General features: G+C 52.7%; 9 protein-coding genes across 9 annotated transcripts; 4 read left to right on the top strand and 5 right to left on the bottom strand.

The window, feature by feature from the left end:
* Window positions 1-499: 499 nt before the first annotated feature.
* On the bottom strand, window positions 500-7489 carry ALTATR162_LOCUS11445 (uncharacterized protein; the record flags this gene model as incomplete). The annotated part of the gene is made up of 1 exon (XM_043319087.1): window positions 500-7489. One exon carries the CDS (start codon window positions 7487-7489, stop codon window positions 500-502), a length of 6990 nt encoding a protein of 2329 aa, XP_043175022.1.
* Window positions 7490-8416: 927 nt separating this feature from the next.
* Window positions 8417-9741, top strand: ALTATR162_LOCUS11444 (uncharacterized protein; the record flags this gene model as incomplete). Its single annotated transcript, XM_043319086.1, has 2 exons — window positions 8417-8681; window positions 8735-9741. The coding sequence occupies 2 exons, from the start codon at window positions 8417-8419 to the stop codon at window positions 9739-9741; spliced, it is 1272 nt and encodes a 423-aa protein (XP_043175021.1).
* Window positions 9742-10360: 619 nt separating this feature from the next.
* ALTATR162_LOCUS11443 (uncharacterized protein) lies at window positions 10361-11060 on the top strand (the record flags this gene model as incomplete). The annotated part of the gene is made up of 2 exons (XM_043319085.1): window positions 10361-10873; window positions 10941-11060. 2 exons carry the CDS (start codon window positions 10361-10363, stop codon window positions 11058-11060), a joined length of 633 nt encoding a protein of 210 aa, XP_043175020.1.
* Window positions 11061-11168: 108 nt separating this feature from the next.
* On the bottom strand, window positions 11169-11667 carry ALTATR162_LOCUS11442 (uncharacterized protein; the record flags this gene model as incomplete). Its single annotated transcript, XM_043319084.1, has 2 exons — window positions 11169-11504; window positions 11566-11667. 2 exons carry the CDS (start codon window positions 11665-11667, stop codon window positions 11169-11171), a joined length of 438 nt encoding a protein of 145 aa, XP_043175019.1.
* A 535-nt stretch (window positions 11668-12202) lies between these two features.
* On the bottom strand, window positions 12203-13380 carry ALTATR162_LOCUS11441 (uncharacterized protein; the record flags this gene model as incomplete). Its single annotated transcript, XM_043319083.1, has 3 exons — window positions 12203-12738; window positions 12789-12879; window positions 12931-13380. 3 exons carry the CDS (start codon window positions 13378-13380, stop codon window positions 12203-12205), a joined length of 1077 nt encoding a protein of 358 aa, XP_043175018.1.
* A 1834-nt stretch (window positions 13381-15214) lies between these two features.
* ALTATR162_LOCUS11440 (uncharacterized protein) lies at window positions 15215-16951 on the bottom strand (the record flags this gene model as incomplete). Its single annotated transcript, XM_043319082.1, has 1 exon — window positions 15215-16951. One exon carries the CDS (start codon window positions 16949-16951, stop codon window positions 15215-15217), a length of 1737 nt encoding a protein of 578 aa, XP_043175017.1.
* Window positions 16952-17866: 915 nt separating this feature from the next.
* ALTATR162_LOCUS11439 (uncharacterized protein) lies at window positions 17867-19120 on the bottom strand (the record flags this gene model as incomplete). The annotated part of the gene is made up of 1 exon (XM_043319081.1): window positions 17867-19120. One exon carries the CDS (start codon window positions 19118-19120, stop codon window positions 17867-17869), a length of 1254 nt encoding a protein of 417 aa, XP_043175016.1.
* A 1362-nt stretch (window positions 19121-20482) lies between these two features.
* ALTATR162_LOCUS11438 (uncharacterized protein) lies at window positions 20483-22172 on the top strand (the record flags this gene model as incomplete). Its single annotated transcript, XM_043319080.1, has 2 exons — window positions 20483-20536; window positions 20589-22172. 2 exons carry the CDS (start codon window positions 20483-20485, stop codon window positions 22170-22172), a joined length of 1638 nt encoding a protein of 545 aa, XP_043175015.1.
* Window positions 22173-23080: 908 nt separating this feature from the next.
* On the top strand, window positions 23081-24604 carry ALTATR162_LOCUS11437 (uncharacterized protein; the record flags this gene model as incomplete). The annotated part of the gene is made up of 3 exons (XM_043319079.1): window positions 23081-23317; window positions 23388-24443; window positions 24500-24604. The coding sequence occupies 3 exons, from the start codon at window positions 23081-23083 to the stop codon at window positions 24602-24604; spliced, it is 1398 nt and encodes a 465-aa protein (XP_043175014.1).
* Window positions 24605-25372: the final 768 nt, after the last annotated feature.

Raw genomic sequence — 25372 nt, 5'->3', positions numbered from 1 at the left:
TCTTATCACAGTAATGGACATGAGGCTGCAGGCGATCGTTTCATTACGCTCATAGAAGAGCCTACGTATCGACTAAAGTCATAAACAAGAACATGTGTGTAATCAGCAATGTTACTCCGGCGACCTGACCGAACAAACTCCAGACCAAAACGCCTAAATGCATATTCGCCGATAGCTTCCCCCAACGCCAGTGCAGACCGCTTAAACAACACTTCATGGACATCCCAACGCTCATCATACCAATCGTTCCTCGTGAACACGGAACCCAATCAACACCAATGCCAACCGAACTCCGTCATGACATGACATATACACATCAACCATCAATCGTACATTGCAACTCCGAAGAACATGCTATAGTCAAGCTCGACATATCAATCAGTGATGCCAACTCTAGAACCCTGGGAGGGCGAGTCGAAGCTTCAAACCGAAAGATACGGAGCGAGACACCAGAGCGTGTAAACTTCAGAAGTCTTCCACAGATTTGGTAGAGATTGATCTAGCCAACAGTGCTCGCCTCCTCCTCAGCCTGGCGCCGGAAGTAATCAGCGTCAACTAAAGACTGGTCGCCAAGGTCGGCAGTAGGCAGATCGGTGCCAACTCCCGAATCGCTGGGTGGAGAGTAGTTGCCTTTCATCTCGGCCCGGACGGCGTCAACAGCACGAACAATCTCCGATTGTGTTGGCAGCTCGACGTCGTGTTCGGTAGTGGCAGTCGAGATTTCGGAGCCAGCGATGTCGGATGGGTTGATAGTAGCTGTGGGCTCATCGTCCTCCTCGTCATCAGAGTACACGGAGCCTTCCTCGTCGATGGGTTCTTCGCCACGAGCAGCGGAGCGAGTCGATTGGGCACCGTACGAGGTGCGGCGGTCGTGATCAATGTCGCTACCGGTCATGTACGATGAACCAGAAGCGTACGTGTACTCGCTGCCTGTGCCGCCAAAGCTAGAGCGTCCATCATACCCTGGTGTTTCACCTTCAGCGTAGTCGCGGCTGTCGAGGCTGTAGCGACGCTCAGTACCTGTCTCGCTCTGTGCATCCTCCTCGATGATGGAGTGAGCAATCGGCGCCGTCTCGTGCTCATCTTCTTCAGGTAGAACACCATTTTCCTTGTTGGCAATGGCGACGCTAGGACGACCGCCCCAAGAACCCTTCCGAGAATAGTTACTGGTCTTGACAGAGTGACTGCGTCCCAGTCCAGTCTTGCTACTGGTCGGGGTTGTGGTTGTGGGGTAAGCCTGAGCTCCAGTGGGTGCGTTCCCACTAATCTGACTGAGAGACAGGATGCGGCGTTGTGCTGGGTTGGCGGGTGCACCCCCACGACGGATAGCAGGGCGGGGCTTGAGTGCGAGAGAAAGACCGTTGGCCGCAGTGCTTGGAGGTGGCATGGCCCTTGTGTCTTCGTTGCCAGCGTCTGCATTCATGCGCTTCTTGAGTTTGGCAGCATTCTTCGACCCGCCCTTGGTCATCATTAGAGCACGGGAGTGGTCCATGATACCGTTCAAGATGCGACGCTCTAGTGCATCAGCCTTGGTGTCCATGAAGTGCAGCTCTTCCCGACGAATGTCAAGCGCAGTATGGAGAGACGAGACCTCCCCAGTGAGGCGAACCTTCTGGTTGGCAAGGTTCTCGCGCTCCGCTTGCAGACTGGCGACAGCAGCAAGGAGCGAATCCTTCTCTTCCTTGAGCTCGGCCATAGTGCGGTCTTTCTCTTCCTGCAACTCGGCCATGACGCGCTCCTTCTCTTCTTTCAGTTCTTGCACAACGCGCTCCTTCTCGGCTTTCATCTCTTGGATGTCTGCAAAGAGCTGCTCCTTCTGTGTCGCCTTTTCGGCTCGCAAGCTTTCCAGGTCGATTTCCAGCTGCTCCTTCTGGGTCGTCCGGCGCTCAATCAGCAGACCAAGCTCCTCAGCTTCACGTTCCTTGGACTCGTTCCCATCGGTGATGAACTGTGTCTGCTTGGCGACGAACTCGCTCAACTCCGCAGCGGTCACCTTGACTTGGGCGTGGATCTCATCCAGCTTCTCAAGGTTGCCCGCAGCCTTGCCTGCTTCATCAGCGTGACCAAGGAGCTTGTCAAGTTTTTCGTGTACCGCGACATCGTCGTAAGAGGGCGATGGCTCAATCGCGAGCAGCTTGTCGAGCTTCTCCTGCACAGGTGCATCGTCATACTTCTCTGGAAGCTCGATAGCAGGTGCGGGCGCTGGAAGGAGCTTAGGCAGATTGGCAAAGTGCGTTTGCAGTTCTTCAGAACGGGCCCTGGCTTCTTCGTTCCAAGCACGAGCGTTCTCATCCGCCTCCTCCTTGGTCTTCTGTGCGTGCTCATAGTGCGCCTTGACCAATGCTTCGATCTCGTGCAACGCGACCATGAACTTAGGATGATACTCAGTAATGTTGTCCTGGAGGTTGTTGAAGATATTTTCGACGTTCTTGATCTCGTCGCGAGTGTGGGAGTGCTCAGTCTTGTCGTCAAGCTTCTGTTCTTCGTATTTGGCGATGGTCTCGTTCTTCTGCTCCTCAAGCTTTGCGATGGTCTCTAACTTTTGTTCGTCGAGCTTTTCCATTAACGCAAGCTTCTGCTCTTCGTACTTGGCAAGAGTTTCGTCCACCTTACTGATGACAGCGGAAGAGTCGGTTGTCCACTGGGTGGAGGCACCTTCGAATTGGGTGGTGGCGCCTTCAAATCGATCATTCATTCCAGCAATGGTAGCGCCAAGAGTATCGATGGTCAGACGAAGCTCATCAGCCGTTGCCTTGGTGCTCTCGAGCATCTTTTCCTGTTCTTCTGACTTCTCCTTCATGACCTTCGCAAGTTCGTCGGCCAGAAGTTGAGCATCATCGTACTTTGCCATGAGGGTGTTGAACTTGTCCTCTAGGCTTTCCGTGAAACCTGCGACAATCGCGTCCTTGACTTCATCGTGCTTCTCAAGATGAAGTGCCGACTTCTCCGCTTGGTCATTCTGGAGGCCCTCGATGGATCCATGGGCGCGCTCGAACTCCCTGGTAAGGATCTCCATGAGTTCCTTGACATCGGCGGTGACGTTGTTGGTACCGATGGTTTCCTCTAATGTCTTGAAGGAAGCCTGGAGACCTTCAATGGGACCGCCTTCGATGAGATTGGTCTTGATCTCCTCTCGCATCTCGTCCAGGGCGGTCTTGACGCCAGTAATGTCCTCTACAAGCTGAGCAGCTTCAGCGCGGCGTTCGTCGAAGTTTGTCGCGGTCTTCATGATGTCCTCCTCGTAAGTGTCCTTCATCTTATCGTGGCTGTCGCGGAAGTCGTGAATCAAGCCAGTCAGTTGTTCCAAGTCCGCCTTAGATGGCAGCTCTTCTGGATCCGGTATCTTCATGTCGTCGAGCTTAACCTTGAGGTCGTCCACAAGGAGGGTTACGGCATCGATATCTGCCTTGGTCGCTTGTGGATTGGTCTCGTCGTCAGCCTTGGCTGCCTTCATCTCGTCGAGAGCAACCTTGATATCATCGGCAATGACTTGGATGACTGTAACGTCGGCCTTCGTAGCGCCTTCGTCCTCGAACTTCTTCGCGAGCGCCTCCAAGGCCTCGGACGTGGTACGCACGACAAGCTCGACGTCCTCCAAGTTCTCCTTGGTGATAGCAGTCGCTGGGTCGGGCAGAACGAGCTCTTCGATCTTGGCTTTGGTGTTCGCGAGAAGAGTCTCGATGGCGTCGGTGTCTTCTTTCCTGGCAATGCCTTCGAAGGTAGGTGGTGCCATTTCGCGATCCTGCATGACAAGGACGGCAGCTTGCACATCTTTCAAGAGTTCTTCAATCGCAATCAGATCTTCCTTCATAGCAGATCCAGCTGCCACGGCAGCAGGTTCGGATGATGGCACTGGGTCTGCCCTGGCGGCGTCCATGGCCTCAACCTTATCCTGGATCTGCTCCAGCATGAGCTCCATCCTAGACAAGTCGGCCGATTGCGGGGGCAGTGATGGTGATGGTGGTAGCTCTGCTTGCGTCGCTTCCTCAACGATTTCACGTGACATTGATTCATCGCCTGCTGCGCCGTTCGCGAGAGCAATCTCGTTTCCAGCCGGGGGAAGAGGAACATATTCTTCGACATAATTTTCCTGCCTCACGCCCTTGAGCATGTCGATGTCATCACGCAATGCGTTCAGCCCGTCCTTGAGCGTATCCAAAATCTCGTAAGATATGCTCATGTCGACCGGCTTTTCTGCGATCTTGGAAACGTCGGCCCTCAGACCTTCAAGACCCTCGTTCATCGCATCCATGATCTCGCTAGTGCCAGATACGTTGCGATCAGGAGTGTCGAGCTTCTTGTCCAGATGCGATTGAAGGTCGTCGAGACCCAGCTTGAGAGCTTCCAGAACTTCCTCGGTATCTGCCCTGTTGTGTTGTCGGGTGACATTGTCGGACTGACGAAGAAGGTCCAGCTCTCCACGAAAGGCCTCCAGAAGTTCTTCGTTGACACCAGCGGATTTGAGGTTGTTCTTGATGTCATCCAGCGCAGCCTTGACGACCATGATCATCTCGGCTTTATCGTTGTCACCGGATGGTACAAGAGCGTTGCCAAGTGATTCCTTCAAGGCCTCCAGTTCGCCACGAATGAGCGCAATGTTGTCCTTTGACGTAGTCTCCTGGGATGTGTGCAAGCCATCAATGATCTCCCGAACAGCGTCAACAATATCGTCCTTCTCGGCTGCACCGCCAGACTTCATCAGTGACCCACTTAGAGTCTCGCGGAGATGCTCGAACTCTTCCTTCAGCGAAGCCAGCATGTCGTCGTTGGATGTAGTTGCAGTCTGCTTCTCGCCCATCAGAACGTGGAGTCCGTCAAAGCCTGCCTGAAGCTTTTCAAGGATATCATTCTTGTTGCTGGAGGTATCGCCAAGAACAACTTCCTTCAGTTGATCAAACTCATGCTTGATGGCTTCGCTGATGTCATCGTTAGAGTCATCATCTTCTGATCGAAGGGCAACCTGTGACTTCATCTCGTCAAAACCGGCGTTGATAGCAGCGAGCAGCTCTTCGTTGGTCTTGGAAGAAGGAAGGAACTGAGAGCTAAGCTTCTCATGCAGATTCTCGAACTCAGACTTGATGTATTCTACCATGTCGCCACGGCTCCAGGCTTGATCTCCACGAGGACCCTCAGCAACATAGCCTTGAACATCTTCGCGTAGTTTGTCGAGTTCAGCCTTGATGTGGTCGACCATCTCACCATCCTGGGTGATCTCTCGGGGCCGGTTAACAGAGCCTTGAAGGTCGGTACGAAGACTCTCCAGACCTTCGCGAAGGGCCTGGAGGACTTGCTCGGTGTCACGCCCGTTGGCTGAAGAGAAACCTTGGAATTCGGTGTGTACCTCGTCTAGCATGGACTGTAGTCGTTCCATGACAGCATCATTGTGAGCTTGTGAAGCGCTTTGTACGGCCTCTGTAATGCTTTCTTGAGGAATTTCAATTTCCATTGGTGCAGGTTGTTGCTCCGAAAGTGCATGACGAATCACCTCCTCGAGCATCTCCCTTGACAAAGCATCTGACGGCGGATTCTGGGCTGCGAGAGCAGGCTTCAGTTCCTCCAAAGACTCACGCACGGCCATCAGGACCTCCTCACGGATCTCGTGGACTTCGTTGATAGGAGGAGGGAGCTGAATCTTCTGCAGGGAGTCCTGCAGCATTGTCTCAATCTCCTCCTTGGTGACAGCACCGGAGCCGTTGAAGTCTTGTAGACCCTCGCGCAAACACTGCAGGATCTCGTCATTGCCTAAGCCGACTTGTTGCACTTCGACGTTCGGGTTCATTTCGACACCGTCGAAGGCCTCCCGAACAGCACTGATGATAGACTCCTTGTCGACTGCAGCAGCTTGAGGTGTTGGTTGATCCAAGCCGCGCTCTGCCAGCGCTTGCTTGACGACGTCATATACCTCGTTGTTGTCCACAGTGGTGCGCGTCACGACAGAGGACATGGATTGCCGTCTTCGCTCACGCATGACCTTGTCCATATGCTCCTTGAGGTTGGTAAGGCCCTCCTGGACGATGGCGTTGATGTCTTCGTTGGACGGGCTGGAGCCGGAACCGGCTTCGAGTGCCCTGGCTTGTTCTGCCTCCTCAACCTTGCGAGCAAGTTCCCGTCCCATACCGAGAACCTCACCGCGAAGATCTTGAATGAGTGACTTGGTGGCCATTGTGACACACCCAGACTCAGCGACGCTATCCTTGATCTTACGGAGGAACTTCAGCATCTCTTCGCTCACAAAATCGGCAGCCTTTGGACTGGAATAGGCTTTACTGTCAGCCGATATTGTTCGTGTCAAGGCGCCAGATCCTGGGGAAGGCTGGAACGATGCGGATCCGGGAGCTGCTGAATTCATAAAGCCACCGGCTGAGCCTTGCTTGACGAACTCAGCCAGCTCAGTGACCTTCTTGGCGGTCTCTCCTGTGGCCTTGTCGACCAGCTTCTGCAGACTGGCTACAAGACGCTCTTGACCGTCTTTAGTTACCATCTCGCGTATGATCTTCTCCAGCATTGCGACACTAGCGGCTCCCTCGACAGAGTATGGATTAGGGCTACCAATACGCTCGTCGGTCCAGGGGCTAGTCGACGCCATACGAGGGAAAGTGAATTGCTTCGTTGGGGTCATGTGAGGATCTTGGAGGTTGAGGCTGCTAGAGCGAGAGGTATCGCCATTCACGGCTGCCGCAGCTTGAGCTTGCTGCTTCTGCGACATGGTGGAAAGCAGATCTTTCAGCGACTTGCGGATGTCCTCGTCGCGGGTATTGGTGGCTTCCTTCAGGCTGATGAGATCAGTTGCATTGTCCTTGCTCCGCCGGCTGAGCTGCGACATGTCCTTCTGCAAGCTGGAGACGATGTTGTTGATGCTCATGAGCTGGCTAGAGATGTTATCGAAATTCTGCGGCGGCGGTGGCCCATGTACTGGTGCAGATGCTGGAGCCGACGCCGGTGTAGCCGCTGGTGAAGAGTGCGCCGAGCGGTTGGTGATGTTCGACAATGGCGGGTCAAGCATGTGTTGAGGAATGGTCATACTCTGCAATGCCTGCATCGTGGCCGAAGGCGGTGTGTTCTCTCCCAGGATGGCCCTCTGACTAGGCCGTAGGGCGGGTGTGTCTCTGATCTCGAATCGTGATGCTGGCGTAGGAGTAAGTTGTCGGATAGGGCTCACATCGGCATCCTTTCCAAAGTAGTCCCTATCGTAGTCCCTTGAGATGGGCCGTCCTCCCCTACTCGATGGTCGCTCGCGCTCGGGTGACCGCTCCGGCGACCGAGTGTCGAGATAGGCGCGCTCAGGTGAGCGGTTGTCAAGGTAGCTGCGTAGATCTCGAACACTGCCTGGCTGTAATGACTGCATGCGCTTGTGCTGTGTGCCTTTGATCAGAGAGCGCTCAGGAGATGTCTGCAACGTCTGCAACTTCTGTGGCATGGGGTTAGTAGTGTATGAGCTCGCTGGTAAACTCTCTCGCGCCTTCTCTTCCAGCGCTTTAGCCGCCTTCATGATGGCTGCAGATGTGTTTGGGCGAACGCCGAGAGTAGGGGAGCCTGGGTTGAGAGGCAGTGGCGGAGGTGCGCGATCCGGGTCAGCACTATCCCACCTAAAGCATTGTGTTAGTGGCATATCGCGATGGTTCACATGGCGGTGAGGAAGACGAACATGGGAATCATCCTGTCTGATGAGAATGAATGTGAGTGTCTGACAAGTTCCCGGTCGCGGGAGACTTCTCTGTCTGATGAAGGCATTATGATATGTAGTCTGGTGTGTGTTCAACCCAAAATGGTAGTTCTGAGGTGGGAGTGGGAGCGAGTTGAATTGAGAGCGCGTGAGTTGAATTGGGGTATACAGCTGAGGGTATCGATCGTGAAATGCTATCAGCGATCCAGCGCAGGGTATATAATAGTTCGTGATATCGTGGAGGGTGGAAGTGTGGGAAAGTGGACTGGAGATGCAGGGCGGGCGGTGTGTTGATCAATAGCTTGGGGTTTGTTTACGTGCACTGGCCAATAGGCGATGACGATGGAGGCGCGACTGCCAACTCAGCCGTCGCTGGGGCAGCAGCGGCGCGAAGAGGATGGCCCCGGTTGGGATGATTCGCCGATTCGCATGCACGGAGATGGATAGATTGTGCAAGTCAATACTAAGGCGAATGTCTTTAGTGGATGTCATGGTTCCGTCCTGTCGCGCGTTGTTGACGGAACTGCGGTTGCCATGTGCCCTGGATGTATGTGGCGCGGCGGTGTGGCGTCTTTGCCCAATCGGAATTACGTACCGCCGACCTTGCATCCGCCGCATCTCCATGTGAGCTGGTGAGCTCAACATCACCAAACAGTTCCATCCCCGCCACCTCATCGCACGCTCCACTTGAAGACTCGCGCATTCAAATCACCACAAATCACCGCATATACCCCCAGGATCTAGCAAACCACCATGGCTGTCCCGGAAACGAGCTCGCGGATAGCGGAGGCGCAGAAGCTGGCCAAGTCGGATGCCTCCAAGGCCGAGCAGATCTTCAAAGATGTTCTCTCGCAAGACCCAGGTCAAAACGAGACAGCTATCAAGAACTATGAGAGTGCCTTGATTGGGCTCGGTGAGCTGTACCGTGACCAGAAGAGGGTGGATGCGTTGGCGGAGCTGGTCAAGCAGGCGCGGTCGATAATGTCATCGTTTGCTAAGGCGAAGACATCCAAGCTGGGTAGGGACACGACTCTCAGTATTCACCCAAGGGCCTGTAGCTAATTCTCACAGTTCGACAATTACTTGACCTGTTCACCGCTATCCCCAATACCGCCGACACCCAGATCGCCGTCACCAAATCATGCATAGAGTGGGCGGTGTCAGAGCGGAGAGGTTTCCTTCGACAGAACCTAGAAACCCGACTCGTGTCCCTGTACATGCAGAAGCAATCCTACTACGAAGCTCTCACACTCATCAACAGCCTACTGAAGGAGCTGAAGCGCTTGGACGACAAGCTGGTCTTGGTAGAAGTTCAGCTGCTCGAGTCAAGGGTCTACCACGCACTAGGCAACATACCAAAGGGTCGGGCTGCCCTCACATCGGCACGAACATCTGCCGCTTCAGTCTATACCCCGCCTCTGCTACAGGCCGGACTGGACATGCAGAGTGGTATGCTGCATGCAGAGGACGGCGACTTCAACACCTCTTTCTCTTACTTTATTGAAGCTATGGAGGGCTATCATTCACAAGATGAGGAACAGAAGGCCACTTCTGCGCTTCAGTACATGCTGCTTTGCAAGATCATGCTCAATCTTGGAGACGACGTCACCTCGCTCATGACCTCCAAGCACGCTGTCAAATACGCGGGCAAGCGGTTAGAAGCCATGAAGGCCGTAGCGCGAGCACACACCAACCGCAGTCTCGAAGAGTATGAAACCGCCTTGACCGACTACCGTCAGCAGCTTGGTAGCGATCGTTTCATCACCTCCCACCTCCGACGCCTGTACGACAACATGCTGGAGCAGAATCTGATCAAGGTGATTGAGCCTTTCAGCAGGGTAGAGATTGACCACGTCGCTAAGATGGTTGGGCTCGATACGATACAGGTTGAGCGCAAGCTCTCACAGATGATCCTCGACAAAGTCATCATTGGAGTCTTAGACCAGGGTGCTGGTTGTCTGATCGTATACGACGAATCGGAGCGCGACCAGGGCTACGATGCGGCATTGAGTACTCTCGAGAAGCTGAGCAACGTGGTCGATGTGCTCTACACAAACCAAGCTTCTCTATTGGAGTAATACACGGAAAGGGGAACTTTGACGACTCCCAAAGCTATGTACAATAGAAGCATAAATGGCTAGGCATGCTAGACGTCCAATGTGACTAGCTAATAACGACCACACATGACATAGTAAGACATCTCTGGGTAGACTTTGTATTGTGCCTCGAAAGCAATGTTAACCCTGGCCTGCCCAAGCGCAGCGGCATCACATCACGCAGCGCTCAATGTTCGAGTCGGCTATACATCGGTAACCCGTCACGTTAGCCTTACTTCTTTTCCTCGAATATATTGTCTTGTACTATCCGGCAGCGGAGAGGCAGTCTTACCGAGGCGGCACTATACACATCCCCGTCTCATTCGCTAATCCTTGGCGATCTACACTCACTCCATAGCAGCTCCACTCGACAACGATATACCATCTCCAGATAAAGTGGCATGCTGGATGATTGACTGGGGTCTGATTTGGAATCACGGATAAGGGGACAGTAGAGGCGGAGATACGCAGCGACGGTTAGTGACGACAAGAACGCATGTATAAAGTACCGTTTCCGTCGTACGAACCTTAGCCTCAGAGCAGAGTATCCTCCCATCTTTCTTCGTAGTTCATCCCAATATACGCCTCCATTGCAGCCAAGATGTACTTCACAGCCGCAGCGGCAGCTACCCTCTTCACCCTCATCCCTACAGTTCTCTCCCACGGCCTCATCACCTCGCCCCCCTCCCGTCCCACCGGCCCTTCCGTAACCTCTCTCTGCGGCCCTGCCATCACTCGCACCATCAACAATGACAACACCTCGCACGTCGAAGGCCTCCCAGAACTCCTAGCCTCCCCCTACAGCGCCTCCACCTGCAACCTATGGCTTTGCAAAGGCCTGCAATTTTCTGATAATCCTGCCAACAACACACAGGTATGGTCGGCTGGCCAGGTCGTACCGCTCAAAGTGTGGATACGAATCCCGCACGAAGGGTCGGCGAACGTGAGTATCGTGGATACGAAACGGAATGAGATTGTGGGAGATATGTTGAAGGTGTGGGAGAAAGGGTATGCGCCGGGGAAAAGCGAGAGCGATGTTCCAGCTGGACAGAAGGAGTTTAGTGTGAAGGTACCTGAGGGATTAGAGGAGAAGTGTGCGGTGGCTGGGGACTGTGTAAGTCTATCATGAGCGCAACGGTCATGGTGCAATGATGTATGCGGGTTGCTAACTAGAGTTGTAGGTATTGCAGTGGTGGTGGTATGGCACGGCTGCGAAACAGACTTATGAATCCTGCGTGGATTTTAGGATCGCGAAGACGGGTGTGAAGAGAGATTCTTTCGGTCGAGCGTTCAAGGGATAGAGTTGTAGGCCTGCTGTGGGGTTTTGTGACTTGAGTTGTGTCAAGCTCTAGAAAATTTATATCTTATAAATCAATACATGTTCAGTCGCGCGATCAGACATCATCGTTTTAATCCTCAGACCTCCTTCTCTTCGCCGCCATAGTAACAATCACGACACCCAACAACATGCCACAGATAAACAATGTCACAAATGTCGCTGCAACCATGGTACAACAATACTTCTCACTCTCCCGCCTCCGCCTCGCCTCAGTTTGCACTTGGTTGTCGCATACCTCGCAATGCATGTGTGGCTCAGGATTCGGTCGTAGGAAATTAGTGATTGTTTGTGCTAAAGTCTCCGGGGAAGACGAGGTGACGGGTGTTGTAGTGGAGGCATGTGTGTGGTTGTGTTGTCGAGCGTGGAGTTCGATGTCGTGGTCGTCGGTTTGGGGTATAGTTGTGTACTAAGAAGTGATGGATTAGCAAGACTGACACTTGAACACGCGGTCGTGTAGAATGACTTACAGCTGAAGCTGATCCAGAGGGTGCGTGCCGATTCACGGGATGATCGTTGAACACTTCTTCGTATGCGGGCGCTGCTTCTAGTGGGGTCGTAGGGATACCCATCTTTAGATGTTTTGCGATTCAACACCAAGTTATCGCTATGGTGTGTAAGTAAGGAGTAGTTAGTCGTATGATCAAACGAGCGACAGCACCACTGTTATGTCTTTCAGCCTGCTGCTACCGGTTTTCACGTAAGCTTCAAGGCTAGTGATGAGACTGTATGCCTAATGAGATGATAGGATGATAGGATGTTACGAGGGGCTGTGGAGGCTGTGCTTCGCCGTTACAGCCAATGGAAGCGATGAAGTTTCATGGAATTGTGGGGCCGTGTCAGCCGGCAAGCCACCATTATGCGGTCATCGCATACACTGTGTTTGCCGTTTTGGGTTTAATCAAGGATAAGCGTCGTAATCTTGTTGCTTGAATGCAGATGCAACCAATGACTGTATTGAAAAGCCCAAGCACTGCGCTTCACCCTTTGCTTGGCCACGCATTTGACTCTTTACAGGAACACCCATGCAGATCATGATACGATTCACTACCTAGACAAACGATACTGGCGGACATGAGACATCGCAACAATATTTTGACAATCTCCTCACTCCGCAACCTTGATCACAATCTTGCCCGAGAAATTACCCGACAGCTGCAGATCAAATGCCTTCTTCGCATCCTCAAACCCGAATGTCCTGTCAAGCATGACGTCGAGCTTGACATTCTTTTCCTCAATGAATGTGTTCATGTCTTCAAAGTCCTTCTTCGACCCTACAGCAATGCCCTTCAACTTGGCACCCTTACCCATCAAGGCCATGAGCTGACTTGGCTTCCAGTCTGCGTCCCAACCAGCAAGGAAGCCGACAAGGGAGACGGTTCCGCCACGAGCGCATAGGTAAGAGATGTCATCGATGAGGGAGCCAACGCCGGTGTTGTTAACAACGAAGTCGACGCCGCGATCGTTTGTGATTTCCTTAATCCTAGCGCCTTGATCGTCGGTCTTGTAGTTGAGACCGTGGACCTTGTCGCTGATCCTCTCTTGGATGGCTTTGATCTTGTCATTCGAAGACGAGGTGATGATTGGCGTAATGCCTGCAGCGAGACAAAGTAGCAGAGAGAACATGGAAACGCCGCCAGTTCCTACGAACTATAAGTAAAAGGAATTGGGTATTGGGGTGATATGCACGAACCTTGCAGAAGGGCACTGGAATGCTCCTGCACCGTTTTCAACGAGTCCAAAGAGTTCCAAGCAGTGACACCTGCACAGGGTAGCATCGAGCTCTGAACGCTGTTTAGTCAAATGTATGTGTACCTACTCTCTGGGATGCTTACCTCCTCCCACGACAAGTTCTTTGGCAAGTGCACCAAATGTTTCGCTTGATAAACACCATATTGCCTCAGTGTGCCCGGAGCATTTGCACCGATAGCCACTGTAATTGCATCATCCGTCGGATAAAAGTCGCCTTGGTTGCAAATCGGAGCAACGGCGTCTCCGACCTTGAAGTTCTTGACTGCAGACCCCAGCCCGACGACCTCGGCGGCGCAATCAGAGCATGGAATGCCTTGTTCAGTAACGGGGACGGGATATTCCTTAATCAGCATAGCGACGTCGCGGTAGTTGAGCGATACGGCGTGGATCTTGATGACCACATCGTTGGGTCCGAGGTCTTCCTCCTGAGGAAGAGTTTCTTGGCTTTTCTCAAGAGTGAGAGGGTTTTGACGAGAGGAAGTGTCTTTACCCGCGCTGCGGCGGTAGGCCGTGTAGGTAGATGGGTAGGTCATGGTGACAAGTAGGTGAGGTTAGAGAGGATGTATTTTGAATGATTGGGCGAATGGACTGATGAATAGAATATCAGTGTCACAAGACTCAGCGACTGATATATGAGGAAAGATCGTACACCCCCTTCCGAGCAGTGTATGGATGCTGATCAATCATTTTGTGGCACTTGCTTCGTCCGATGGAGCGTTTGCTATTCCTGTAGGGTGTGATGTAACGAAAACTGGAACTTCGCGACGTTGGCAGGTACGCGATCATCAAGCGCGAAGGCGTTCTATTATCGAGACAGCGACATCAGTCTCCTAGACACCCAAAATTATTGAATCGGGCCTTCCAAATTCTGCGTAGAATGCGAAATTCATGAGCTGGAACAATTCCATGTTACTAGCATGCAGTTTTGGTTCTGGTTCCTAGTGGGGCAAGCGGAGTGGAGCGTCACTCCGCCCCCCGCTCCGATCTTTTCGGTCCGCCTCAACAACGCCTGCTGTCTTAGGTCCATTGATTCCCCCCCCCCAACTTGAATATTGAATACCTTCACCAGACATTGCGCAAAATTAGGATTATAGTCAGGAGTGACCATGTTCATTGGTTCGAGTATTAGCGATGTTGTTCAGACTTTGTGAGGCTTTTTACCGGGTATCAGCCCGCGACTGCAAAAAGATTCGCACTCCGTTGAGTGAACTCACAAAAGCAATGCATTATTACAACTCAAAACTTCATAATAAAGCATTCAAACAACGTATCAGCTGTCAATACGAAAAACTGCAGCGCGCGATTGATGAAAACATCACGAAGATATGTTGTTATTGTTCGATTTGCTGTGACTATCTCGGACAACTCAACAACACCCTCCTTCAGACCTTGTATCGCCCTAATTAAATCCTTCTCAATAAAGTTCTGCAAGTGGTCCCGATTCACCTCAACACAAGGACGGTAAAAGAAGAACGTGACCGTGGTACCAAAAGTAGCTCACTGAGAGATCATGAAAAGCATGTCAATATCCTGGAGGGATGGGAGGAGGAGTGAGCGGGTACAAAGATGAATTTCCTGGATGGGGTTGGCGCCTTGTATTTGGAAATGGAGAAACATGCCATGCAGAGACTTTGGAGGTAGGTCTCAGAGGGAGAGATAGACACTGAGGGTGTGGATGTCGCCGATGAGGACGGATGCGGGGTTTGGGATTCTCTTGGTGGTCTGTTTACCAGTGGCGTCTCGAGAGACGGCCGCGAAGACGAGGCCAGTGGCTGGGGATACTGCGGACGATACCGTAGGCTGCTTTTGGACAGGTAGAGTAGCGGTGGAAATGGAGGGCTTGGGGCCTGGATGTGTGGACCATGAGCCTCTGAATAAAGACGTTACTGGAGAGGTGGCTGACGAAACAGAAGTAGGAGGGTTCTTGTTGTCCTACTGAGAGCCAAAACCCCATGTCGGAGTAGCATTAGTATTGGGGGTAATGCTGAAGCCGAAGCGCGGAGGAGTCTTGAAGGAAAACAACTTGTTGCTTACTAAAGGTTAGTGGTGTAATTGTCTCTGAGGTTGAACGTGTTGCACCTATTGCTAATTTAGACTGTTATTGAAAGAACGTTGAGGGAGGCAGCCGATCTTATACCCGCAAGGTAGGCGCACAGACGCTTAGCATATGCAGATAGTGGCAAGAAAGCGAAAGTGAGGATGAGGAGTGACCTCTGTTGTTGATTCGTAAGAAAAGAGAGTATATACACAAAGAAGTGTAGAGTAAATGAATGGATACATCATCGCCAATCTCAGGACATTCCCAGCAACCATATGCTCTTCTGAAACACCCGAATTCCAACTTCCCATCTGTTCCGTCTATACCGTCTAACAAGCGGCGATATCAGCAGGCGTGTAGATACAAGCGGAGCTAGGGCCCTCGCTGATCTGCTTGGGTTCTGCACCAGTGTCATTGCCCTCGAACTCCTCGCAAATGGCCTTTGTATCCGTGATGCAGGAGTTTGTGATTGTCGCAGTATCGCCGTAGTTGGTGTTGATGCCAACGAAAGTCGCTTTTCCACCCGTAGCTTTGACACCGTCGATCTTTACATGGCGCTCACCCATTGTCTTGCAGTTACCGCATGATCGGTATAGCTTGCCGAAGTCTGAGACAGTGAAGCCGCTGACTGTGATTGTACCAGCGCCGTTGTGCTGAATGACCTTGTCGGATGCGCCCATTGCTCCACCGCCGGTGACTGTGCCATCGCCGTCCTTCTTGAAAGTAAGAGCATCCTCGCAAACGTCCTCCCACCAGACGTTTTCGATAGTGCAGGGACCTTGGCAATGTACACCCTCGATCTGATCAGCGCCGATGATGACGTTACGGAGAGTGCCGCCAGCTGCGATAGAGAACACTGCATCGCTGTCTCCTCCTTCTGATTGACCGGTGCAGGATACGCCACGACCGAAACGTTTCATGCCGCCATCGAACTCGCCGGTTACCATCATGGTCTCTGTAAGAGTTGACTCGCCAGCTGCTGCGGGCATAGTACCACTTGCTGCAGTGCCACCAGAGGCAGGCGTTGTGGAGTTACCTGATCCAGAGCCGGAGGAAGACCCACCGCCTGTGCCAGAGGAGGATTCACCACTCGAGCCAGAGGAAGACTCGCCACCAGAGGAAGATTCACCGCCTGATCCAGAGGAAGACTCGTCGTCTGAGCCAGAAGACGATTCTCCACCAGAAGATGAGTCGCTGCCCGAAGAAGAATCATCACCAGAGGATGAACCGCTTCCGCTGCCGCTGCCGCTCTCGGTGTCTGAGCCTGAATCAGAGCTCGAATCGCCACCCTCAGCTGGAGTGTCTGCCTCTTCATCTCCACCAGAGCTTGAGCCAGAGCCGCTGGACTCTTTGTCGTCGGATGCGTCCTTGCTCTCCTTGTCGTCGGATGCGCTATCATCGGAGCTGCCTCCAGTGCTATCGCTCGCGTTATCGGAAGAGTCGTCACTGGAATCGGATGAGTCTGAAGTCTCTTTATCGTCCTTGGCGTCAGAGGCATCATCTTTAGACTCGGATGAATCCTCGGAAGAGTCGGTAGAGTCAGAGGTATCCTTGGATTCCTTTTTGTCGTCGCTGGAACCAGACTCATCCGAAGCCTTGCTGTCTCCAGAGCTCTTCTTATCGTCAGCCGAATCGGAAGCCTCGTCACTACCTTCGGATTTGGCCTTCCAGACCCAGTCGAAGAGTTGGCGCTTCATGACAGGAGGGCCAGAAACGAGGGATCTACGCTTGTTGTCGTTTTCGTTGTCGTTGCCAGGCAGGTATGTAGGGATTGCAGTCATCTTAGGGTCTGATGGTTGACTGCTTGAGCCTGAGAAGCTGCCGGTGGGAGCAGCACCACCAGTAGGGAAGATACCGGGAGCGCCGCCATATTGTTGACCACCTCGTCCCGCGCCGTTTCCCCTGCCGTTGCCGGAGTGCTTTGAGCCATGGTTGAGGCCATTGGTGTCGGTGCCGTTATAGTCACCACCACGATGACCATGGGCACGGGTAGGAGCCGGGGCAGGCGCCGCAGTGGCAGAAACGATCAAGGCCGCAGTGGCGACAGTGGAAAGAGAGAAACGCATGTTTTATGGGTTTTCGGGGAAATTCTTTGAAGTGAAAGTTGGAATGAAATTTGAAGAATGAAGGTATTGTCCAGCAAAGATGACACAGTCAAGAAAAGAAGGGTGACCGGCACAGAGCTGTAGAAGACAAGGTGAAAGTGAAAGTGAAGGAAGCAAGGAAGAGATCGTTGGTCCTGATGAGGATGAAGATATTGCAATGGGCGGATCACAGAATACCTTTATAGCCATGATGTCTAGAAAGATTACTCTTCATCTACTCATGTTCCATGCCGGTGGTGTACGACGACGTTTCCACATATCCTAAACTCCAAACTACCAAGCGCAGGATAACTATCGTCGCTTGAACTTCGGGTGGGACGCGATCAATGCAACGCCCTAGTAGGTCCGAACACACGTGGGGCCGTGAACCCAGAAAGCACGTGGAGGAAGATCGCATGTAGTGTTCTGAGAAGTACGCCGCGTTTAGTTTGCGCTTCTGGTTCTCGAAACCGATGGTCCGGCATCTGACAGTCGACGAGAGTGATGCGTTTGGTTTCATGCCTGGGATGTTAGTCTTGGCGGCTGTGACAGCCATATTGTGTGCATCTGCTGGCGGCGACACCAGAAGCGTCGCACCTGTCAGTAGATAGTCTAGAAGTTCCATACGTCTGGGCGTTCCACGTCGCGTGTTTCAGCTACGCGATCGCACAAGGTGAGGCTACATGTACTAATTCTACTAGAGACAATGTTCTGTATTAGGAATGTTAGTGTGGAATTGATACATCGCGAGACTACAGACCAAATATGTATGAGTGTCTTGACCTTGTGTAAGCAGCCAAACCTGGCAAGTCCCCTCTACCAACCGCCCACCGAAAGTGTAATAAAGAAACGTATAGGAAAGTGATACAATGCTTGACTTGAGCTCTGTCTACTCGCCTACCGAGCGGCCACCGACTCTTCTGGCTTCACCCTTGCCTGAGTCTCGCATTCCTGGAGGATCTCTGCAAAGATACCCCAATCCAGTGAATCGAGTGGATCGTATACAAGTGGTTTCTCGGGTTCTCCATTGTCACCCATGAACATGGATAAGTTATCTCTCATATACGCACGAAGTTCATCTTTCAGCCGCGAAGTTGTAAGTTCCGAGTGGTATATCGTGCTGAGACCCTGGACCTGCATGCGCTCGATGTGGTCAGCGTCATGCCCCGCGTTGTGAATGTGGGGATTGCAGGTTTCGATTTGAAGGATTCGCACTGACAACGGCTCTTTTGAAACGCTAAATCGTTCCCATATGTCAATCAATTGGAAGGGTTCAACCGCATAACCCGTTGCAAATCGGAGTTTGAGGGCAAGATCGATACTCATGGCGTGTTCGCCGGCGTTACTAGTACCGATCATTGTGTCTGGGGTAGTGTCACCCCCAAGAGCTTTTAGAAAGCGGTTCATCCAGTCGTTGACAACGCGTGAGGAGCGCCCAAATTCACTAAATACAAGCTCGCCATCCTTGACTTTGGGCTTTGACTTCCACTTGATACGCACCATTGCATGCTGTTCTCTTCCACTATAATCAGTGTTTCGTAAGGCGTAATGCAACCCAGCGGCGTACACTTTGCAATATTCAAGAACAGACCCTGGGACCCGATTGTCAGCGTCGATGAAACCTACGAACTTACGTTTCATATGTTTCGCGATGATAACACCCAGTATCATAGCTTCTCCTTTTCCGTTGTTGATGCGCGGAGGATCTCCTTCTTCTCTAGGTATTTGTAACAGATTCGTCACACCCGCTTCTTGAAAAGCGCGAGCGAAGGATGGCGAGCCTTGATGTTCCACGATTACGTCACGATCCGTCATCCTACCGAAGTCGAGTAGCAGTTTGCGCTCCGTCTCGAAGCTTTGCTGTTCGCTGTTGGATATGAGGATGACAAGACACCAATGAGGCACACCACGTAGAAGGGCTTGGAGAACATCTCTATCTTCGTTCATACAAGGAATAACAATGGTGAGGTTGCGCTCGATAGCCTCGATTGAGTTTCGGGAGATGACAACATTTTGCTGACCAACAGATGTGTTTTCCATACCATCTCCTGAGGTGTCCTGACCTTCCGCGTCGAGTTCAGAAACAAAGAATACTTCGTGTAACTCGACGTTGCCAACATGGGTAACTCTAGGGCGGGCACTCAACCTCATAACGAGGATGAGAAGGATTGTCGAAGTTTTGGTTCGGAGTGTAGTATTCCGACTTTGCTTTGAAGGGTCGAGTCGGTCTCACAGTATATGCTAAAGTCGTGCTACAGGCTTCGTATATATAGAAAGACATAACAGTCTTTGTGAATGAAATAGTTGTAGTGGAAGAGTACCACAGTATGATAAACAAGGAAGAAGCTATACCCAGCCCCTTCAACGCAGTCATTGAGTTCAGGAGGGAGCTTCAACGAACAACTCGTCCGAAGTAGGTCTTATCAAGACAGCTTGACTCTTGCATTGAGTTATTCAGGCATCTCTTGACATCACCTTGAATCGGCTGTGAAAGATATTCGAGGTCTCCGATTGACTGGGAAAGCGTATTTCATTGCGGTCACTACAACTCTTCGTCCGTAGCCCGTTTCAGCGTACATCTCGGAAGGAAGCAAATGTTTGACAGCGATTGCTGCGGTAAGTTGATATCCGTCGAAGTCCTGCAGTAGAGCATTGTCCTGGTTGCGGTGCTGTGTACCAGGTCTGTTTTACTAGTATGGCCATTACATCGTTGCGGAACTAATTGTGGCAGTACTCGTATGACGGCAATGCGTTGGTGATGTTGCTCCCGTGCTGCGATTGACAAAGTCATAGTGTTCACAATTTTTTGTCGGTTGAGTATTCTCCTGACCTAGTCTTATGTCGCGATTATGTTCACAGTGGCGGCAGAACTAGTGGCCTTAATTGAATGTCTTGACCTGATCATCCATTACATGTAGCCAGCGGTGAAATAATGGAGGTTCTTCTCGCAAGCGAGTCCTTCCATGTCTTATCGACTACCGGCGGTGATTTCTCTAGGAGGATACTTTGAACTGCGATCAATACCCACGAGGAGTTCTCGCAGTCCCTTTGAGTACTCCTGTCACTATAGTATTGTTGTTTGCGTATCTTCGAGCCTCATTATGGCGGATACGGCGCGCTGGTGTCGCTGCTTTAGACGCGTCGTCGGCACCTTTGCAATCCCCAGAGCGCGCAAGACCCTCACTGTGACGAAGAGATGGAAGCTCGACATTAGGGGCTCGTCCAATCTTCAACAAGGCTTGGAGTGACTGCATAGGTTGGCGTGCGACGTTGACGCGTGTTGGTGTTGTTGGGGAAAGGTATTTTCACAAGCGAAGTTTGTCCAGTTGTAGCTCGGTTATCCACTGGAGCTCTGACCTCGCCCGAACGCCTCCATGACGTCTGCAGCTGGTGACACAGGATGCGCGATGCGGATCCGTCTCCGCGAACCATGAGAGCTTTCCCCGCGTTCTCGATGCTTTTGTGCCATTTCCTGGATCCTTTTTAAGTCGCCATTTCCCCATAGTTACAGCGATGGCCTCAAACGTCAATCCCGACAAGATGAGCTACATCTACAACTCGCAGCTCGTGAGCGCTTCTAGCATGTGCCAGTCGAGCATACACTGACATTGATCTCTAGGATGCCTTTACCCTCTACCACATTTCCCACGAACGGGACGAACGCATCGCTGTCGGTCCTGCACTCCCTGCCCTCGGCCACGCCACGTCCGGTGCGCTAGGCACCGTTATATCCAAGCTCTTAACATACCCTCTGGACGTCGTCATCACGCGCCTACAGGTTCAGCGGCAATTACACCCTGGTGAGGAGCACCCACACTATAATGGGTTCCTGGACGCCATCGAGAAGATATACGAGAGAGAAGGCGGGCCCAAGGCCTTTTACACCGGCGTAGTGCCCGAGGTTCTCAAGGGCGTCGCCGACAGCTTCCTTTTCTTCCTAGCGTATTCATATGTGCGACAGAAGCGGCTCGATGCGCGAGATAGTGGACGTAGCTTGCCCGCGCTCGAAGAGATTGGAGTAGGTGTGTTGGCAGGCGCCTTCTCCAAGTTCTTTACCACGCCGATCCAGCAGATTGTCACGCGCAAGCAGACAGCAGCGATGATGAGACAAGAGTCGCCAACCACCATACCTCCGCTATCCAGCACCAGAGACATAGCATGGGAAATTAGGCGCGAGAAGGGCATACAGGGCTTCTGGTCTGGATACTCTGCCAGCCTGATCCTGACCTTGAACCCTTCCATCACCATGCTACTGCACAAGGCTCTCCTTCGATTAGTTGTACCTAGGGAAAAGCGAGACGACCCCGGAGCGCGCATGACCTTCCTCCTGGCCGCCATAAGCAAGGTCCTCGCCTCCACTGCTACCTATCCGTTCTCGCTCGCAAAGACACGCGCCCAAGTGTCTTCTCAGAAGCCTTCTTCCGGGACTGGTGAGACCTCGGACAAGGAGAGGTCTAGTGACCCGCTCGAGTCGAAAGCCTTACAAGCTAGGCAGCGGACTGTATTCAGTACCATCTTACGCATCGCCCAGACTGAAGGGATCTGGGGCTTGTACCAGGGTCTTGGGGCGGAAGTACTGAAAGGCTTCTTCTCACACGGTATCACGATGTTGATGAAGGACCGTATTCATGCTGTCATCATCAGCCTCTACTACACGGTGCAGGAGGCGCTGAAGAAATATCCTAGCCCGAGTGAAGTCGCAAAGTCGGCATCAGACAGCGTTCATAACGCCTATGAGCAAGGCAAAGAGCAAGCCAGCGACGCTTATGCAAGGAGCGCCGGAGTGGTCGGCAACGCAACGGATTCAGCAAAACAGGCCGTATCGCAGGGCTCACAACAAGCGCAAGAGCTTGTAGAGAGGGGTAAGCAACAGGCTTCCGAGGCCTACTCGAGAGGTGCGCAAGTAGCAGAAGCGGCATCGACGTCCGCCCAGGAGGTCATGCATAGCGGTTCGCAGCAAGCTGGACAGGTGTATGAGAAGAGCAAAGACGCTGTTAGTGAGGCTGCCAGCAATGTTTATAGCCAGGGCAAAGATGTTCTGGACAAAGGCCAGACTGCTGCCAGTAACGCGACACAGCAAACTGGAAATGCGCTTGAGCAGGGCAAGCAGGCTGCAAGCGGCGCATCGCAGCAGGTTAAGGGTGCTGTTTTGGACGCGGACATTAAAGACATCAATGGTCCTGACAAGGGCATCAAGGAGTGAGGCATAGGGTAGCTGATTTACCAAGCGCTTTCAGACTGTACATATACCCGATTTATTTTTACTTGTAATGTCTGTAGGGAGAATTTCTTTTGCTATGGTTCGGCGTCATGAGCGTGGCACATAATGCACGTCAGCAAATAATTTCCGGATGAACTGTCTATCTACCTTGGGCGATCTGAAACGTCAGGGTGTCCGTACCCACAACCACGCTTGACGCAAGTAATGTGTCTACCGAACTCGAAAGCGTTCCAACGATATCCAGTCTGTATCTGAGCTATGCAGAACACGTCTTGTTCAAGCTTAAAATAGAGCCGGCTTGTCTACTCGAAGCAGGATTTTCAGCAGGCTTTAGTCTTTGTTGTCTCTGCTGCGCTGGCTATTGTGGGGATGTTTGGTCACGGTACGTCCCAAGTGTCATCCCGGTGGCTGGTTGCAGTTGCCCGCCCACGGTTGCCCTGGAGGCCAATGCGCTAACCTGCCTCCGGGCCCGCAACGCCTCTATCAACAACCACCGCTGGCGACACATTCGACTGCATGCCGCAGTTGAGCGGCTTACTAACTACTAACCTGCACAGGAACAGGAAAAACATTGTTTCGGCGACATCGAGGGAGCTGAAAACTGGCTGGTAGCATCGGACAGTCGGCGGCGCATGACTGGCGACAACACACGGCATTGGACAAAAGTGGAATCGTCAACATCCCGGACATCAAGAGGGCAAGAGCAACCCACGCGCACTCCACCAGCGGCGCATATCTATGTCGTAGGCTCCGGTGACGACATAGGACCGCAACTGAGTAACTGTGTTTTGACGTTTCGTCACTGCACCCCGCCTAGCTCATTCCCCTGATCTCCACGAGCTGTTTCGCTGTTGCTGTCGCAGCCCAACCACCACACCGCCGCCGCCACCATGGCGATCAACGCTGCTCAGTCTTCGCCGAGCCGAGGAAGATGGGGTAGTGTAGAGGAGGAACTGGCTTACTACAAGGCCCAGTACGAGACGCTGGAGACGGAACTGCAGGAGTTTCAGGCATCAAGCAAGGAACTGGAAGCCGAGCTTGAGCGCGATGTCGAAGAGAGCGAGAAGCGGGAGCGCAAGCTGCAAGAAAAGGCAGAGCGGCTGGGATTCGAGGTAGAGGAGTGGAAGGTTCGTGGCTTCCGACACATTCGGAGCGGATGTGTGCCCAACCCAGACAATTGCTAACGAGGCGCCACAGACAAAGTACAAGCAGAGCAAGACCGAGGCCAACAATGCGCAGAACACTTTGCAGAAGGAAATCACCGCGATGCGCGAAAGCCAACGAGCCCTCCAGATGCGACTCCGGGATATCGAAGTTCAAAGCGACGATTTCGAGCGTCAGGCACGCAATCAAACATCATCACTGGAGGACGTGGAATCCAAGTACAACGTAGCTATCGAGCGCAGTGTCATGCTGGAAGAAGAGATCAAGATTGGAGAGCAGGAGCGAGAAGCGCTGCGCATAGAAACACAGCGACTTAGGGACGAACTGTCGGATCTGCGGATAGAGACGGAGATCACGCAGGAGAAGTTGCGCATCGCAGAAGAGACCATTGAAGGTCACCATCAGCGCAAGGTATCCAGCCATCTCTCGGGCAATGCCCTGAGGCCACGCTCACCCGTCTCCGAGGCGTCGACTACTGCAACTACCGTCTCGTCTCCCACAGCTGCTTCGACCCCGCCACATTCGAAAGCAGACAGCCTACTCCCAGACACGACTCCTCCTTCTCCGCCGCTGTCTGACGCGCCCATCACCGCAAGACATGTACCCTCAACACCCATGCCTAGGCGGAAGAACTCGATTGCGCCCCTGGATCCCGGTGCGACTCCTCGTGCCGGCTTGTATCAGCGAGCCCCAAGACACTCACGAAACCCTAGTCTATCAGCATCAAGACCAAGCACAAGTGCCAGTGGGCGGGCGACGCCTTCTACTACACGATCGACTGCACTTGCACCACGAGCGCCTAGACCGAGCTTTGGGAGCGCAGCGCCACCAGCGGATTTGCCTAGATCAGGCTCACTATATCAAATCCGAGGGCTGATTGGCAAGATGCAGAAGCTCGAAGAGCGGGTTCACTCAGCACGATCTAAGCTCCCCGCGCCAACGACGACGCCACCGCGAGCGAGCCCACGCAACGTCAGTGCCATGGGGCACCATGTGCCGAGCACCGTCACATTGAGGAGCGGCAGGAAGCGCAATTCTCACGCGTCAGCGGGTTCGTCGGTGCCTGGCGCTTACGAGTCCGGCTCTGCCGTAAGCCGGCTCTCCTTTGGTGTTTCCAACTCTACACGCGAACCCACCAACAGCAGGCCTGCCAGCCGAGCCTCAATGTCGTCAGCATCGGCAATGCAGAGACCACAGAGCAGAAGCAGCAACAGGACGCCACTAGGTCATTACCAGTCATCGTCGATTAGCGGGACGGAGCCCCGTTTGCCAAGGCCAAGGAGCTCCATGAGCGGGCATGGCCACTCCCACTCGCTATCCATGTCGCGACGGGATAACGACACCAACAGCGAAGGTAGCGGCATCTCTACACCAGTGGGAAGGCGGCTTACAATGGAGAAGACGGGCATACCCACACCAAGCGGGATACCAAGGCGTCAAAGTGCAGGACGAAGGGCAAGTAACAACATGGACAGTGGAGATATGGCCCCTCCTGCACGGCCAAGGAAGATGTCGACGCAAGCTGAGGAAGAATCGTACTAGGGTGGGATGACGCAGTAGCAGGAAGTCAACGGACCGGCAGTGCCATTTGCGTGTACATATGGGTCAATTTCCGGTACACGGGTTTTTACAGCACTACACCTCATGCGTTCTGGAGTCAGGTACGCGAGATACAGGTATAAGGCTTGTAGAAGGTCGGATAGGGACGGGGGTGTTTAGGTGCAGTTTGGTCAAACCTGGTTGCACATGAGACGGATGAAGAAGGGCCGCCCCGAGCAGAAACTCGAGGGGATCCAGGGCTCCTTTAGGGGCATTTACATATTGCTTTATACTTATTTTCCTTTGTCTGAAACCAATATACCCCGAATTACATTCATCCCGAGGCTTCTTCGTTGCTTCTGTGCAGAACAACCTGTCTAGGCACCTCCCCAATTCGTACTAATTAAATCTTACAAAACTCCACGTGCTTAGACTACTCGGCGCCGACTAGCAGATCGTTCTGGTAAGAAAATCTGGGG

This window comes from Alternaria atra (assembly GCF_907166805.1).
Source record: "Alternaria atra isolate CS162 genome assembly, contig: 35, whole genome shotgun sequence".
Lineage (NCBI taxonomy): Eukaryota > Fungi > Ascomycota > Dothideomycetes > Pleosporales > Pleosporaceae > Alternaria > Alternaria atra.
This window is presented reverse-complemented; position numbering and strand designations above follow the sequence as displayed.